Raw genomic sequence first — 18,215 nt, 5'->3', positions numbered from 1 at the left:
GACCACACCACTGTGCTGAGGTCATGCAGGAGACTGAGCCGCTTTAAGCGCAATTGTCTCTTTAAATGGCCTTAACAGTGGAGCCGGTCAAAGCTACGATGTGAGCAGCAATCTGAGCCACGCATCAACTCAAGGTCTGATTTCAGCCTTTTTGTGAGCTTTGTCACAAAAAAAGAGGCCACGCTCGCCTTACTGCCACTTTTATCTTTGCACTGAACACACTTTCACTCAACCTCATGTTTTTTGACAAAGATTTTTGGTATGCGCATGTAATGTAATAACTTTCTGAACATATGGAAATCATAAATAGCAGCTTTGTCAATACACTGTGATTCTCTGTATACAAAAGTTGATTGGAGTGTGAACTATGTGTTGAATCTCTGCTCAAGTTCAAAACTCATTTGTGTCTGTATCCATGGCACTACTGAAAATCACTACAACCTGATGTCTTATATAGAGCCTTGAATTAATCACTAAAAGTCCATTAAAACTGAGAATTTACAGCTAAATCAAATAACTTCTCATCCACTCAGATAGCTAAATCCATCTTTTGCTATGCATTTCTTATTGATTACAACATACCAAGACTGAAACAAACCATAAACAGCTTATTTGTATTAGCCCTCTTTCTCACTTGGAGTACACTGTCTTCCAGTAATCACCTTCTCAAAGTACTTGATCTCGTACTCCAGGATGATGCCATTGGGTCTGTCTGGTTCCTGCCAGGACACAGCGATGCTGTTCTTCGCCGTCTTTCCTCTCTTTACCACACTGATGGGAGATGGAGCTAAACAGAAAAAAATAAGGGTTTTGCTTTTGTTGACTTCTCAATCCAGGCAAAAATTCCTCTTGTTGCAATGGAAAGGTGTGATGCAATATTGAGTAACTGCATAGAAAATAACATCATGATACAGATTTATGAGGTTCAAGGGGAAACAGACACTTATTAACAGTTTGTAATCACAGTTTGATCTATCTATCTGTCTGTCTGTCTGTCTGTCTGTCTGTCTGTCTGTCTGTCGCTTCTGCATGATTGGCTGATAAGTGCATGAATGTGCAGGTGTTCTTAATTAAGTGAATGGTGAGTGAGTTAGTGTATGTATGTATGTGTATGTTTATATATTAATATATAGAAAGAGAGAGAGAGAGAGAGAGAGAGAGAGAGAGAGAGATACTAATATCACACTTTCATAAACTTCATATATCCATTTTCATGTGGAAAAACCTCTTTATGCTCATCTTTATTGTAAAAATCCTTTATCCCAGACATACGAGTGTTGAATAAAATAGTATTGCATGTTTTTAAACTGTTGTCTTAAATCTTGTGTCTTAAATAACCAAGAGGCAAAACCTGTATTTCATTCATGTTTTCACAAAGAAAAGTAAAGCACATGCTGTTAAACATTCAGAACGTGAGCGGTAAAAAGACAATTAGATATGGCACTTTAACACACTTTTGTTTCAGCTGCTTGATGAGAAATGAATTCAGTGTTGAAAATGGCTTTAGGAGATGACATGGCCTGACACTGTTTACACACTCCATTTACTGCGTATTAAAACAATCCCGCATCCGGTTACAATCTGTCTTCAATCACAAACTTCCCATTAATGTCTACACACTGCGTCAACATTAACAAGCATGAAACTGTTTTATAGAGCATGCCACCAATACAACTGTCTATAAAGTAATTCAATGCATTATCCCTGCATTATCTTACCTATGCAGTCACTCTTTTAATTTTGCTAGGATTTTTTGTGTTTCACATACAGCATCGACTGCAGATTTCGGGAAACGTATATGCATGTTGCATTCAAAAGGTGCTTGCACACTTACCAGTCCGTTTAATTTGGTTTGGGTTCAATCTGCACATAATTAAACACATTACATTTAATTAAAAACAAAAATGAGAAGCTTGTAGGACTGAAAACACTTAAGTGTGTTGTAATTGTGTACAAAAATCATATGAGCATGGAGAACAAACCCATCTGTTAATAAATGATAAGCTAAATATAAAAACTCATTTAAAACCTTTTGAGTTTGATCATAAACTGACCAAAGATTATCGGTTTCGATTTTTGTCCATCAGTTTGCCAACAAGAGCATTAAAATGCTAAATGCTCTCACCAAAGCTCTCTTCCTCCTTACTAGGGTTCAACACACATCAGATTTCTCCAGCCTTACAGCTCAGTCATTTTGGTTTAGTTATTAAATTGTTGGCAAGAAAAATTATCTGCTATTTCCAAGTATGAGACATTAAATGAAATATAAGATTCAGTCTCTTTTTATTTATTTCAAGCTTTACTTTTCTTGATATTATTTGGCAGATGATTATTATAATTTTTTTTTAAACTAAATGTTTAGAATTAGAAAAATTAGCTGCCATTAGAACAAGACTAATTCAAGCTAGGAAAATGTCTAGAAAAAGATTTAGCAATCATATATTTTCTTTATTGTAAGCATGTAATAGGAAATTCTAGATAAATCTGACTATATTGACTACATATATTTTCACCAACCCACCCACTCACAAATATCCAAAAACGCTACCACCTCAAATCCGTGGCCTTTTTGTTTCACTTCCAGCAGTTGGGTTGATTCAGAGTCGAATCACTTTCTCACTGCAAGCCTTTCAGCCCAAAAGGATCTCGTAGTAATACTCTCGGACTCCTTTCAAAACGACCGCACAGAAAGGAAAATGCAGCAGGATTCGATTCTATAGACATTGAATAAACACTGCATATGTAAAAGTGCTCAAAGAAATTCAGAGTGAGAAACTGCAGTTATTCTTTGTCCTTACTGTTCTCATTTTTCTGTTTTTACAGCCTTAACAAAATCCCATGGTGTGCCTTCCATACACAAACCTACTGCCACCCATCTACACACAAAAAAACAGAAATGTGAGCCAGCTGTGTATTCAGAAACAGAAGTGTCAGACTGTAGCCGCGAGATAAGTATTATTTAAGCATGTTCAAATGATCCCAGAGGTGCTGATATAGTAGCTTGGCTGCACCGGGGCAGCATTTAGAGCTCAACAGGGGTCAGTGATAGGGGAAGCAAAGAAAAGTCTTCTCGCCTCTTGAAAACAAAGAGTAACCGTATCCCTCCTTTCAGCCAGACAAAACTATAATCATTCCTATCTTAAAAGCCTGAAACGGAATACTTGGCAACCCGATCTGCAGGCTGGCAGGCAAAGAGCTGCTTTGTGGAGGGTGGCTGGGCTACTTAAACAGTCTGGCAGCCTGCTAAATGGTTGCCTCTCAGTCAGGCAGGAGACTTTGAGTTATTGATTCACAATAAGCTTTAAGGCTTTCCAGGAGATTTTTGATCTATACTTCTGACGAAGGAATGACAGGAAACGAAAACAGCTGCGTCGGAGTTGGGAGTCAAACCAAATAAGAATGGCTGTGTATCCACAGAACGGGGATATCGTTTTAATATTAATGAATTATTTGGAAAATTATACGAAGCATCTTTACAAATGTATAATATTGTGTAATGATATATTAAAATGTGTGCTACTCATAAAGAAATGTGGTTCTGTTTAGGTGCTTTTGATATAGTGCCGTTCATAAATGGATAATCCACAGATTCATCAAAACATCATAAATAATTCAAAAGTTCTGAAAATGATCCAGAAATTTTTGGTGTGCAAAGTGAACACAAAAAAAAAAATCAAGTGCAAACAAAATCTTTGTGCAGTCAGTGTGGCAGCATCTCCAAGCCTCTCTCATTAGCAGATGGAACACGTCCGTACTAGAGAAAGTGTGGCAGAGTAAGTGTGATGGTGCTCTGATTAATAGCTCAGATTGGGAAGTGTTGCCATTCTGCAATGCGTGAATTTGTTAACACTGCACCGTTGCCAGCAAAGAAGCTGCAAACGCCAAACAGCGAGGCATGTCGCTGATTCCACACTTAGATGTACACCTAGATGTGTTAACATTCCTATTTTCAGTACGAAAGTTCACACGATTGCATGCTAGCAGCGGCATTGATTAATCACCATTATCTAACATGCATCATGCTGCGTGTAAGCGCCATTAGAAGACTTTGCTTCTCTTTGGTGGCACAAGACCGACGGCAGGCAGTATTATTTTGTTTAAACAAGCCCTTTCAGGGAGACACTTGCATGTAATTTAATTGAAGCTAGCACGCTGGGTGTGCAGTTTTAGTGCGAGCAGGAAAGGTCACTGTTTCCAATCTGACCTGGTCTCAGTGCCAGACCGAAACTCTCAGCAGGCCATGTGTTTGTAAACAAGTATTGCTGGGGAGATTCCTGCTGAGAAACCTCTGGCAGGGCTGAGCGGCCCGCTGGCCAAAACTACCGCTGAGGTATGACTCCTGCCAACAGGTTCCCATGCCAATCCAGGCACAGCCGGAAGAACATGGGTCTTCTTAAAAATTTTGCAATTCCCCATGATGAGGCTCCACCAGAGGTTCCACCAAAATGCTTATTGTTTTTCAGATGCACTTAACATATCATATCGGATATCAGACAGAGAACATATTAAAACAACGGTTAAGGAAATAAATTCAACATAGGATCTCCCACATCACCAAACTGTTGTGCTCCCTCCACTGGTTCCCAGTACCTGCATGCATCAGATTTAAAACAATGATGCTTGACTATATAGCAAAAATTGGACCAACATCCTCTTACCTCAAAGCTCTTAGCCCTCCCCGCTCTGCACCACACTCCTACCGATGCTCTAGCACTTCTCAACTAGTCCTACTATCTAAAAAGGGTACAAAGTACTGTAGGTATGCAAGACTCTTCTCTGTTTTGGCACCTAGATGCTCCAATGAACTTCCCATCAAAGTCAGAACCACAGAGTGAATAAATAAATAATAAATTGCACCAAAATTTTTTTTTTATTTAACATTAAAGTTAAAGCTTTTTTGATTTGACCTTCTTTTATCTAAACGTCAGTCCAGTTTAACTTTGTTAACACTTACTCACAATGCAATAAATCTTCAAAGTGGGAAGAAAACATCGGTGCCTTCACTTTCATTTTTTTGTCATCACAAGCTAGCCAGCTAAATACAACACAGTAAACAGTACAGACAGTGTTAAAGATTTAAAAAGCTATCACGCTAACATATAACATGCTACTTAGTTTATTGCTGATCCTGTGAGAAGCCACACTAAGCTGGTGAAACTTACTGAACCTGGAATTGAGTAGACCATCTTTGATAAATTCCAACATGAGTTACAACTAGGGTTGCAAAATTCCAGGAATTTTCAAGGCTGGAAACTTTCCATGGGAATTAACGGGAATATATGGGAATTAACTGGGAATTTTAAAAAAATGCAGTTGCCTATAACAAGGAATATATTACCTAGCATGAATGTCTGCTTATGTCCAAACAAAATGTTTATTTATGTTTGTATTTGATATAGTTTAAATACATTAACATTATACATTATACATACATTAAATATATTTCCCTATATTTTCAAATAATTCCCGTACATTCCCATAAAGTATCCAATTTGGAATATTTCCAAAATTCCCCAGATTAAGTTCCCGGTAAATTTCCGGAAACTTTCCGCCCCTTTGCAACCCTAGTTACAACCTTTAGTCCTATTCAGAATAGTGGGTCCAGTGGGAGCTCATCTCGATGGCCCAGGTCACCCACATCACCTAATACCGCCTTCAACTCTATCATCCTCATCATCTCACAGACCACTAACTACACCACTTTTTCAAAATCTCTCTTAAATATGACACAGGAATAATACAACTACAGCACCAATCAACAAATCAGCACCACTCTCACTAAACCCGTCGGCTATGTTTCAGTATAGACCTATTTAATGTGTTCCAGTGTGGAGAGTTTTTAAATTTACTGTAAGGTAGGAATAAATATGGCCACCTAAATTAGAAAAAACTGTGCATTTTATTACTGAATGTGTCTGAACAAAAAAGTTTTTTATCTCTAAGCCTTTTCCACAATGGCCTGAGAGTTTATCGTGTGGCGGAAGCGTTTATAAGTGACTTATTTTAAAATTACTCACTGGGTCACCATCTGTTAAGCTCCAACTGCTGATAACACATAGCCATGCACTGGCGACGAATGGAGCAAAATGCAAAATCTCTCAACGACGTCCCAAAACCAACTCACTGGGAGTAATTATGAATATTGAGTGTGGCAAGTCTTTGCAGGCAGATATGTCAATTACTCGCTGTGAATGGGCAAATATTAAAAGCTCACAGAATAGCTCTGCAAATGCCACCACTTATGTGGCTGTCAACGTTCATTGGGGAAATACGAGCACACTTCAGAGGCACATGAAAGACTAAAGCGCTAATCACTTGCACCTGCGTGCTATTCAGCTTGTTTTGAAATCTAGTTCACTTGAAATCAGTGAACATTTGATCAATCTACACAAACTGCCCTAGTTAGGAATATCTCGCTTTCCTCAAAGCAGAAACTGTGAAAAACAGATTTCTTCCTCCTCTTTATGGAGCGGGCTTTGCCAGTGTGACGTTAATTCCGCACACGCTGCTTGAACTAAAGCTGTTTTGAAGCAGGCCATCTTGGGTTGCAAAATCGTTCTTCTTGTCACCATTAATAGTACTTTAAAGACCTTAAACCTGCTGTTGATCTCACAGAACCTTAATGACTGAGGCAGATGTTGAAGCCGTGGAAAGCATCGTACGTTGCTGTGCCATCCCTGTAAAATAAATTAGAACCTTGATATTGTTTTTTTTTGTACTACTTAAGTGCATAGGTGGTGCGTTTGGTGACAGAGACATAGTAGCAGGGAAATAAGTGCAAATATTATGTTAAATATTTCACCCTAAATTAGACTGGGGAAGCAGCTCACAGGGGTTGTGCAAAAGGCCTGGGAGTTTACAGTAATGGATTACACAGAAGGGAAGGAGAAATAAATGGTTTGGCTCCGGCAGCACCTGTGCCACCTGCTCCTGGAGTGGAAACGAGAGTAAAAGCATGGAGCACGACATAGTCACCACCACACTGTGGAACGTTTTAATAATCTTGGAGGAGCCTCGGTTGCTAAAGAACGGGCGGTGTTCGCTTTGATATGAATCTAATAGAGTTACATGTTACATTATCACAGGTTTACAATTAGTTCTTTTTCAAAGTACAACTTAAAAAGCATTTTGATCAAGTTCCTTACTCCAGTGGTTCTCACCATTTCTGTGTGCAATTCCTACCCTGAATTCCGCACTCCATTTTGGCTCCTCCTAACCTTCCTTGTCTTAGGGGATGTGTATTGAAGACTCCATTTTTGTAAACACTATTGTACGCAATATCAACTTTTCAAGACAAAAAGTTGTGCTAAACAATTTTATTGTCCAGAACTGATGAAAAGACATGAAAGTGAGGATCTCATCATTTTTACTGTTTAATGTACAATATTTAACCTTTTTCTAATTATCAGCACTGTTACCATTAACTGTAAAGTGTTTTATTTTGACACTATCCTTGTAGCCATATTTAATTTCTAGTCCCTTCCAAACACAATATTTCAGTGGTATCAGAAAATAAATAATTAATAAGGTTACATACAATGGGCTCCAAAAATCTGAACGCACTAGGGAAAATAATTTTATTTTAAATTCTTTTCTAATTTAAAACAGTTTAAAAAAAAAAGTATATTACTGATATAATTAATATATTATTAGCACAGACTCAACAAGTTTGTGCAAAAAAAAAAGATCCATTTTAAATCATATGCATCAGAGTATCATCTGTACACATGCTTGAATAGAAGAAGAGGTTATGCGTGTGGAAAATCTGACCTTTTGTACAAAGCAGTTAACCTTGTCAATATCACAAAACTCCTTACTTTTTAATAGCAACCAAGAAAATGTGCAGAATGCTGAAAATCAAACATTCAAAACATTGAACATTTACTTTCTAAAGTCTAAAACCAAATCCAAATTTGAATGAATAAAATATTTTAAATTTGAACTTTTGTCCCCACTGTAGATATTAACTAGGTGGAACATTATATTCAATATTGATGGAGTTTATTTCACTTTAATTACCTAAAATATCCTCTGTTTACCATGACAGACAGACAAGGTGTAAGAGTCCTGCTTTATAAGTGCGTAAATAACCCTATTTTATATCGTTTTATGGGTGATAACTCACATGAGAGTATTTGATTTTGACCTTCTATGCAAAAATGCATAAAGGTTGCCAGGTCTAGTAATAAAATATAATATAATCAGAGTAATCATCACTGAAACTCATGGCAGTGTGGAGAGACGATTAAATCTTTATATCACACAAGCCTAGTAAACACCTTGCTCCTTGCATGTTACAAACTTAATCGATCTATTAAATGCTCAGAAGAACATGCAATTGCTGCCCAGAACTAAATGGAAAAAAAAAAACTATCTATTTTTTGTCTGAGCTTTGCTCCACACTGCTGCACTAGTTAGATTTTGGCTCAGTGCACAGCTTTATCTCTCTCTTTCTCAGCTTGTAACAACATGAGAAATATTGACAATGTAATAGATTTTATTAAAAAACGGACAGACTAGGATAAAGGGCCACACTAGGTAAAGCAAACAGTTTTTACATTTCCTGTAATAGGGCACAGCACAGTGAATCCCAATATCTCAGTGCTTTACACGTTTCACACAACAAAGGTTCTAACAACACCCTACCAAACATGGTGCTTAGCCTAGAGCCAGCCAGTTCACATGAAACATGACTGCCACTTGATACATCGACCCATACAGATTATCCTGAGCGCCGCTGCACAAGGCAAGCGGGTGCTCAGTATTCCACATCAGTCTCCTCACAGACTATGTGAAATCCCTTATTTCAAGTCTGTCTTATTGTGGCTGAGCCGCTTCACATGCTCAGACTACAGCTGTGCAACAGGCTCCTTCTTCTCTGCCACCATGTGATGACCCTGGTTCAGATAAAGCAGCTTACAGAGTACAGCCTTCATTACCTAAACAAAATATCAGTGGCACACACTCTGACATGAGAAATACAGGATAGGTAGCGGACCATAGCATATCTTTTTAACCCTTGTATGTTGTTCGTATTTTTGTTACTCAGCCAGTGTTCGTGGGTCTGGTGGACCCATTTTTAGGTTTTTATTTCAACACAATCAAAAATTTTATGTTAAAATACTCTACAGATGTTTACTTCATCCCAATTACAAGCAATATAAACAGCATATATGGTTAATATTCGCCCTTTACCTTTATTACATCACATTTTTTAATTAAAGTGCTACTCGTTTTTTGTTGTTTTTTAATAAAATGTAATAAAAAAAGAAAATCAAATTTAATCAAGTTATGAGTGGGAAAAAATCAACAAATTTACAAGAAAGCAAAGTTTTTCAAAACTATTGATGTTTATGAATATGGGTCCCACAGACCCAAACAACATACAAGGGATAAAGGTGGACAAATCACAAATCTATTAGCCAGTCCACATTGCACAGTTTATTTAAATGTCATTTATTGTCAAATGTCAGTAATTATGTGCATTAACACACACTTTATAACATAGTGAGTACTTATGTAGCCATGAGTTTTTGTGGCTAAAGTCGTTATTTGAGTTTGGCTAGCATCTTTATTTTCATCTGATGGGAGTGTTTAAACATTGGTACTGAGCGCTATGAAGGCAATGGAGTAATATAAGTGTGTTTTATGTTGCTTTATGTTTTTATGTTTATTATTATTATGTTGAATATAAAAAGTAGGATTGGGACATCACTAAAAAAATGTTAGTTGGTGTTTTGGGCTCTGTGTTATAAATATATATCTCAGACAAATCTCTTGGTGGAGAGAAAAAAACAGACAACTGGAATTTATCATGTAGACCAGGGGATAAATTCTGTGGTCGTAGAAAACTGTCTTTTTTTTCCTGGTAAAGTCCACCACAAAATTTCTGCAACGCTTGGTTAATTACCATGTTGGATTGGTATATCCTCTTATATACTTAAGCCACTTAAATGGCACCACTGTAATAAACGCTGTTGTAATAACAGTTATCAACAGTCACACTGACTCTCTGATGTCCAGAAATTATACACTTTGTCTATCCATTTATTCCCTGCAATCTTGCTAAGCTTCCATGTAATACTTTTTTGCAAAAAAATCTTTTGGTCAGCAACCAACCATGATTTTAAACAGCATTTGATTACAATGCTGACTCTTTTAAGTACATGAGACTGAATCTTACTATACAGCATGGAGGATCTAAAGGCCAACCGTCCTGTTAGTAAAACTATTTACAATGCTTTTTAACTGCTAAATGGTCTTCACCGTATGATTTTGTGATGTATGGGGTCTCAAATCCTGACACTCTACGTACTCACTGTATGTAATGTCTCATTGTACGGGTTGAGTGCGAGCCAGCTGAAATATGCTTGAAACCGTGCATACAGTACAAAGTTTTGAAGATAGCAGCCTGAATATAACTTATGTAAGATCTGTTCAAACAGTGTCTTTTCCACTCTAAGCACACATACACCAAACTTGGCTAGTTTACTCACCAGCTTGGTTGGTTGTGACGTTTAGAGACACGTAATGGCGCAGTGGTTTGGCGAGCCCTGAAACACCATTCACAGCCTCCACCTCAAACGTGTAGTTTGTGTGGGCGAGCAGGTCAAGGACCATGACTGACGTGTTGCTCAGGCCGGTGCGCTGAGGAAGGTAACGCACATGACTGCCACACGGCTCGTGCTGCCTTGACTCGGCACTCATCTTCCTGCAGACCACGCTGTAGGTCACGTCCTTCCTGCCACCCGTCTCCTCCGGGGCGCTCCACTCCAGCAACACACTTGTCTCGTTTACATTTGAAATGGCGCTGCGTGGGGCTGAAGGGGGCTCTGGGGAAAATGGAGAGTGAAACTATTATAAGCACATTCATACTGTATGACAGAGCTATTGAACCTATGCATTAAATCAGTTCATTTTTTCAATGTCATACATGTGGCTTTCAGTTTATCCTTTGAAATATACAACCTTTGAAATATTATCAGCTTTTCATCTGAAATTAATATATAAATTAATTTGAACCTGCATGTCCTGGGAGTTGATAAGTGAATACATGCTATAGATGCTGCCAAACTCTAAAATGTACAGTATGTTTACTGTGAATGTTTGTTTTACTGTTTACTATAGACTTTCTTTATTATGTAAACTACAAAAGGTGCAAAGTAGTTTTGTAAATAGGATAAAGAAATCTAACTAAACTTCATAGACTTTCAAAATATTCAGGCATTTCTGATTATTGCACGTCACAGATATACAAACTGTAATGTAGTATAACTACAATATTCTGAATATTAGAAAAGTAATGATTCTATATAATATTTTGTCTTATATAGATTAATCCTGCATTTTTCTACCATTCTTTTCTTTCTTTATTTAAGAACTGAAAGTAATTTTATCTGTTTATAGTTAGATTTATTAATATGAAATTGCAGAATGTCACAATAACAAATATGTTCCTGTCGTCACGTGAGTTAGCTATAAACAGTTGTTTCCTCACTCAGTTTGTAATGATAAAAGTTATTAAAACAAAAATTAAAACTGAGAAACTTTTATTGTTACTTGTTATTCTTAGACTCGAATATGTATAGAATGTATTATAAAAGTCCCTGAGATTAAGATGTCACTATAGGAACGCTAACACGCCTGAGTATATAGATAAATATAAACCATGCAGTCGGTTGTACTTCCAGAGCTGCCGCTACAGAAACTTAAACAACACCAAGTGAACTAGAACTGAGAATTCATCAGTGCTGTAATCAGATGTACTCAGCGAAGGTCACCCTGTACTCTCATTTTCATGTAACTATATAACTTGATGATTGAATCTTTTCCCATGTGTCATTTAATGGATCAAACAGCTAAAAGTATCAAATACCTAATGACACTGTTCTTTACATGGACTATAGGTTTTAAATGCTGCTATAACGATAATGTTTTTGTAAAATATTAAATATATAAAAAATACTGATAATAAAATATGATCACGGGCTATAATAGAGTGTTGTAATGTTAATGATACTAGAATAATAATATTCACGATATGCCCGTCATACATAGCTGTGTTCTTGTATTTCTTATTTAAGGTCTGGAATAGAAAAAGGCATTGGGATTATTTACTTGTGCAGGCCATGTTGGTTGGGTCCGTGTCCTTTCTGTAGAAGCTGTGCTCACACTGACAGGAAGTGGAGCCCTCTGTTTTGGTGAAACTGTGAGGAGGACACTTACTGCATGCCATAGTCTGCAGGACAGATCTGTAGAATCCAGGCTTACACACTGCAGATAAAACACACAAACACACAAAGCAGAAATGATTACATTATGAATGCAACTGATCAATGCCTTTGTACCACTTATTTGGGTTTGATGAGAAACATTGGCTGTTAAAGTCAAACATTCATCTGCTTCAGTAAAAAAAGAGCAGGTGCTCATATCAATGGGTCTTTGATGGCTAAGATGCAGACGGCTCATTAATACACCATACTGTGTCCCACATCATCAGAGTTGCTAGCGCAAACGAAACCTTTGATGTATTTATAATTTCACTCCCTTTCTAATGTGCATCTGATGCAGAGCAATTAATTCATATATTTGTGCATCCATTTCCTTGATTCAAGGTGGTTTTCTATAACTATAAGTCAATTAGAGACATTAAAGAGCATAAGAGTGTATGACACACACTGAATTGATTGTCTAAAAGGCTTTAGAGAGAACTCATCCAGCCGTAAAACTCAGCGGCATCCACAAAATGCGGATCTGTACGAGAGTGGGATTTAAGATGTCCGTGGGACAGCGGAGGCAGACGGAGCCTGTGTGTCTCGTGCTTATGACTCGTGTTTAAATGACTTTCAGCTCAGCACCAATACTTCTGACAGAACACTTTCACATAATGGATTGCTGTGGATAAAGAGAGACGTATTATCAATGGCCTCTGCAGTGCACACACACACACACACACACGCACATTAATTAAGGCTTCCTGGGCAAGCATTAAGATGCTCTATAAATTCAACCCAACACCAAGCTGCAATAAAGTACTATATTTTGTAACAATATTTTATAAAATGTACTCATAACGCTGTTTCTCAGAGCCTACAATACTTTACTTACACCGGATATTGATTTGTATTCTGGTCTACGAGCCCTGAAAAATAAGCTGGCTATAACACAGGCTCATCACTGTCTCCTGCATGATGAAGATACTCAGATATCTGTCATTCACAGCATGCCACGCTCTGGCCTCGACGTTACATTTGCCTCCTGTCTGAAGCTCTAAATAGACCTCTGCAGGGTTTGGGGTTTTTGGCAGCATCAGGCACTCTTATCCATAGACAGGCTAAACAGCTTGCTTGTTTTAATAGAGCAGAGTAGCAACGGCAAAAGATTTGCTCTCTGTATGAAAATTAGGAATACAAATAAAAGAAAATGAGCAGTGTACAGTATAACTCTCAGTTCTAATCAGACACAACACACTAGTGTATGTCATAACTTTAATAGAAATTCTAGATGGCTTTTAAATGGTGCTTTTTTACGTTTAAGCCACTGTGACACTATTAAAGATAATTTCCACTGCCACATCTCAGGTCCCGCTAGAGGAAGTTGGGTCCTCATGCCACCTTATGGAGGTAGACACCAGGAAGCGCTCCTCCTTAAACAACAAGGCAGATACCGGTCCTGCTGCTGAGATATCTCCTCAACCCTCCTAAACTCAGGGTTTTGTATCTGTATAGAGGAAAGTGCTTACACTGTCCTTCTCCAGAAACAGTATTCCGGAAAAGCAATCTGACTCACTAGTCAAATTATATATAAACCTTGTTCATTATTATATAGTATCTTTACATTAGGAATCACTTTGGGAATCACACTGCACTAACTGCTCCTATTTTTATACACACTCTCTACATTGTAAACCCTTGATTCAAGAAAGAGCATTTATGCATATATGGTGGCATTTACAGTAAAGAACCCTGAACCTTTATCAGTTCATAAAATAATAAAAGTAATACACACTTCGTATTAACATTAGTTAAAACCTTTCCCAGAAAGAATGCAGCAGGAAAGAAAAAAAATCATCCTGATCAGCCATAACTTTAAAACCATCCAACTAGTATGATTTAAGTTAGGTGGAAGTGGAGCCACCGTGGATCAAACTTGTTCAGCACATCTCACAGGTGCTTGATTGGACTGAGACGACACCTTGAACTCTTTGTCATGTTCACTTAACCATTCCTGAACAATTTTTAAAGTGTGACATTGCACATTATGCTGCTGAAGGTGTGCATTTTTATTAAGGAAAACTGTTGCCATGAAGGGGTTTACTTGGGTTTGCAAATACACCTCTGTTGTCAAAGTAACATCCACATGAATGCCAGGACCCAGTTTCCCAACAGAACACAGAGTATCACACTGACTCTGTCTGCTTGCCTCCTTCACATAGTGCATCCTAAGCAACATTTTACTCTTTCAGCCTACTTAAGAACCATGTAAAACTTTTTGAAAGAGATTTTGCAAATATTAAGATGATGGGAAAATAATATGACACCTTGCACTGTCAGCTTAACATCATACTAGAGAATTCATCTTATTAATAATGTCAAATTTTAAATTCCAACTTCCAGCTTCACCGTCTCACCACCTTCACGTTTCACATTTAAAAACAGAATTCTCCAAAAAAAAAATAACCCTAAGTGAAACCAGCTATAGCAGCACAGTAATAGGCTTATTATTTCATGAAAATATTCTTTTTTTTAGCAGTTTACCAGTTAATAAACTATCAACAGACAAACAAACATTTGACCTTCCAGCATGAGTGATGATACAGATTGTGCACTGTACTAGCAAACCAGCTGAAAATATTTTAAAAACGAACCCCAAAACATTACTCCGTAAAGAGGGAAAAAGAACAACTCTTGTACTCCACTTCAATTTACAGAGTATTTGCAGTGACCTTGCAATTGCCATTAAACTACCTCCCACTGTGAAAATGACAAAGGCTGATTTAAATGTCAGGCTCTGAACCGTCTCATGCTAATGGAGCTGTAGTTTATCTGGATGGCTCTTAAATATCAGGCACAGCATAGTAGTGGGGTTTCTCCATGAGTAAGAGAGCGAGTGTGTACGTGTACCTCAAATCATTTAAAGATTCACATTCTGAATCCAAGAAAGAAGAAAAATCCTATTGCTATTCTGGCCATTTCCTGTATGTGCTAGAAATGCAGCCCTGGAACAGTGTTCTGCATATCTCTGATATCGTGATACAGACTCAAGCCTCTCTTCTACTCTCTTCCATGTCTGAGAATTCAGCCTGCTCTTACAAGACACTTCATTTAAAACGTTTGAAACAATCTGTCGTTTGGCTATGATACATTTTCAGAAAATTTTAAGGATTACAAATATGGATCCCGACACAGCCAAATCCTTTTCTCCACACTTCAGTCAGGCCCTGGTCGAGATAATCCCACAGGATGAGCTGCATTATGATATAAAAGCAAATCTTAATGGAAACAAGATGAGGTTGGATTGAATAAAGGGCTGGAGACGGGTCGCAGTAATGGTCCTTGTACGAGCCTGTGATTGGATTACACCAGGGACTAGTGTGAAATAAGGACTTCCTATATAATTCTTCTTTATTAAACACACACACACACACACACAAATGAGTGGATTATTATCTAGCAAATTAAGTTAAGGTGTTAGTACTTCTGCCCCTTAAATAAATAAAAAAAAAAGTATAAAACAAAATGCACACATAAGAGGAGGTATACACAAGGTGTAATAAGTAAACAGCATCTAACTGAATGATCATGACAAATAGGTTGGGCGCTTTATCATGCGGAATCTTACTTGAGTTTTTGGAAATATGGAGCCAGGCTTGCCATCTTTCATATGCCTTTCAATCTGCTTCCATGTGTACAGTTTTAGCATTGTGCACTGACTTGCTTTCTACATGCAAAATAAGGATGATATTAAAGGAGCCACAGGTAAAAATAACAAAAAAAAAAAAAAAGCATTCACAACTGTTATATGACGAGTTAGTATAACTCTCCGTTAGGCTTTAAAACTATTTTACAACATAAAACTTTCTGCTGCTTTAGAAAAACCCAAACCCAGACATATGTAACAGTCGAAATCAAGTCTACAGCAACAGCTTTTATCCACGCCGTTACTACACGTCTGCACTCGCGGGCGCAGGACAGCAAACAGCATTTCAAATTCAACCCCCTCATAAATAAGGCATTTCTGCCTGTTTAACTGCTCAATGAACATTTTTTGCTTCTCACGCCGTTATTTTGTAAATTCTACATACTGTTTTCAGGAGATTTCTGAAATATTCAAACCAGCTTGTCTGGCACCAATGACCATGGGCCAGTCAAAGATCACATTTTTTCCCTATGTTTTGATATATGATAAACCTACATATTTTTATGCATTGTACTGCAGTGACACGATGGCCGATTGTATAACTGCATGAATGAGCAGGGCTATTCAAGCTGACAGAGAATGTATGTGTAAATTTTACACTTAGCTGTAAACCTATTCAATCTTTTTGTCTTGGGTGTTTTCTTATTTACAAATTTTTCGCAAATATTTTCTACCACATTCTTAATAAATACAATTAACTGATTTATTATTGATTTAATTCTAAACTAAAACTAATGCACTGACCTACAGTTGTGCAGTATTCAGTGATACCCAAGTAATACATACACTGATAACATTTATTTCATATTAATGAACACAAAACATTCTCCATCTATCTTGACAGAAACCAGGGGACCCATCTGCTGTTTTTTGTCACTAGTGATATATTTATGTATTTTGCGGTCTTCTATTTGATAAGATAAAGGTGATGAAGAGAGATGTACATACACACATACATGTACATATACGTACATCCTAGACTCCATTTGTGATGTGTGTGTTTTTCTATGGAATTCTTAGAAATACAGTTTTTACTGCATAGAATCAAACAAACAAGAGCAAACAAGTACACACAAACACACACTCACACACATGCATACACACACACACACAGAGCTGGATGATAATTTAATATCCGTTCCTGTTTGGGTGTGTGTCAAATGTCAGTTTGTTTGTGTTTGCTGTCTCATACTGTTTAGCTGACTTTAATTTCACTTCAGCTCTTCAGCTGTCAAATTACTGTTTGGGAATAAAATGTATTTTTCTTTCAATTATTACTTTTTCACAGGTGGTGCTTAAACATGAGGGTTTTTTTATGTTCTTCACCAATCTGAGGTTGTATATGGGTATTCAAGACCATTGATATCTAACACAATATGCTGAAAACACACGCTGTTATATCTCTATTTCACTACATAATAGGAACAAAAATAATCTTATAATCTTAAATAACCTTCACTGGCTTTTTATTATAAACATATACCTGGACTAATGCAAGCTCTTTTTTATCTAGACCACTACAGTACGTCTTCCTGTCCTGTATGTAATATCCAAGATTCCACCAAAAATTCCTAGTAAAACATCTGACAGATGAAGGTAATTTACAACACATGCAAACTGTAATTAAATTCACACACGAGTGTATAAATGAATGAAAAAGAATAAAATGAACGAAACCGTTTTACAGGCAATTTTCACAGTTATAAAAGCTGTAATATTTACAGTGTCGCAATAACACTTATTCTTTTCCGATTCTGCTACCAATCCTGAAACCTTGAGTTAATATTTATACATATCTGTGATTTTATTCTTTAAAACCATCATTTTGAAAAAAATAAAATAAAAAAGTCAATAAGAAGTAAGTTGTGTATCTTGATATGATAAACCTACACATACACAAGTAATAAAAACTTATAGCCACTCCACGAAACCTGTTTATCCTCCTGGGCACCCAAAGTTCAAGACGACTTTCACACAACCTACAAACAACCTTTAAAACAGCAAACAAACAGAAAACTTCTCCACTGCACCTTTTAACCCTCAATCATATTTACGCTAAACTGTAAGCCTTAAATCATAAATTATTTCAAGTCAGCCTTATGAACTGATTTTGTCACGCTCGACCAGGACGTCTGCTTGAGGATGCAACGCCGACCCCTCCTGCTGCTACCTGTGGCATGATGTCTCTTCAATGTCATGGTGGAGGGGGAGCTCATAATGTGCTGCACAAAGGCTAATCCCTCATTAATATGCAGCTAACAGTGGTGGGCCTGACAATTAACAAGCTGGCGTGAAGC

At 37.3% G+C, this 18,215-nt stretch overlaps 1 protein-coding gene across 1 annotated transcript in view; it reads right to left on the bottom strand.

Annotated features, from left to right (window-relative positions):
* LOC132863232 (ephrin type-A receptor 5) overlaps positions 1-18,215 on the bottom strand; it is a 50,828-nt gene that overhangs the window by 14,592 nt on the left and 18,021 nt on the right. The window contains exons 4-6 of the mRNA XM_060895930.1: positions 12,118-12,273; positions 10,497-10,832; positions 663-787 (exon numbers count right to left, since the gene is read on the bottom strand). Coding sequence (XP_060751913.1) covers positions 663-787; positions 10,497-10,832; positions 12,118-12,273 — 617 coding nt within the window. The remainder of the gene's footprint in view (positions 1-662; positions 788-10,496; positions 10,833-12,117; positions 12,274-18,215) is intronic.

This window comes from Tachysurus vachellii, chromosome 20 (genome assembly GCF_030014155.1).
Source record: "Tachysurus vachellii isolate PV-2020 chromosome 20, HZAU_Pvac_v1, whole genome shotgun sequence".
In the NCBI taxonomy this organism is placed as follows: Eukaryota; Metazoa; Chordata; class Actinopteri; order Siluriformes; family Bagridae; genus Tachysurus; species Tachysurus vachellii.
Note: the sequence above shows the minus strand (reverse complement) of the source record. Positions and strands in the feature narration are given on the sequence as shown.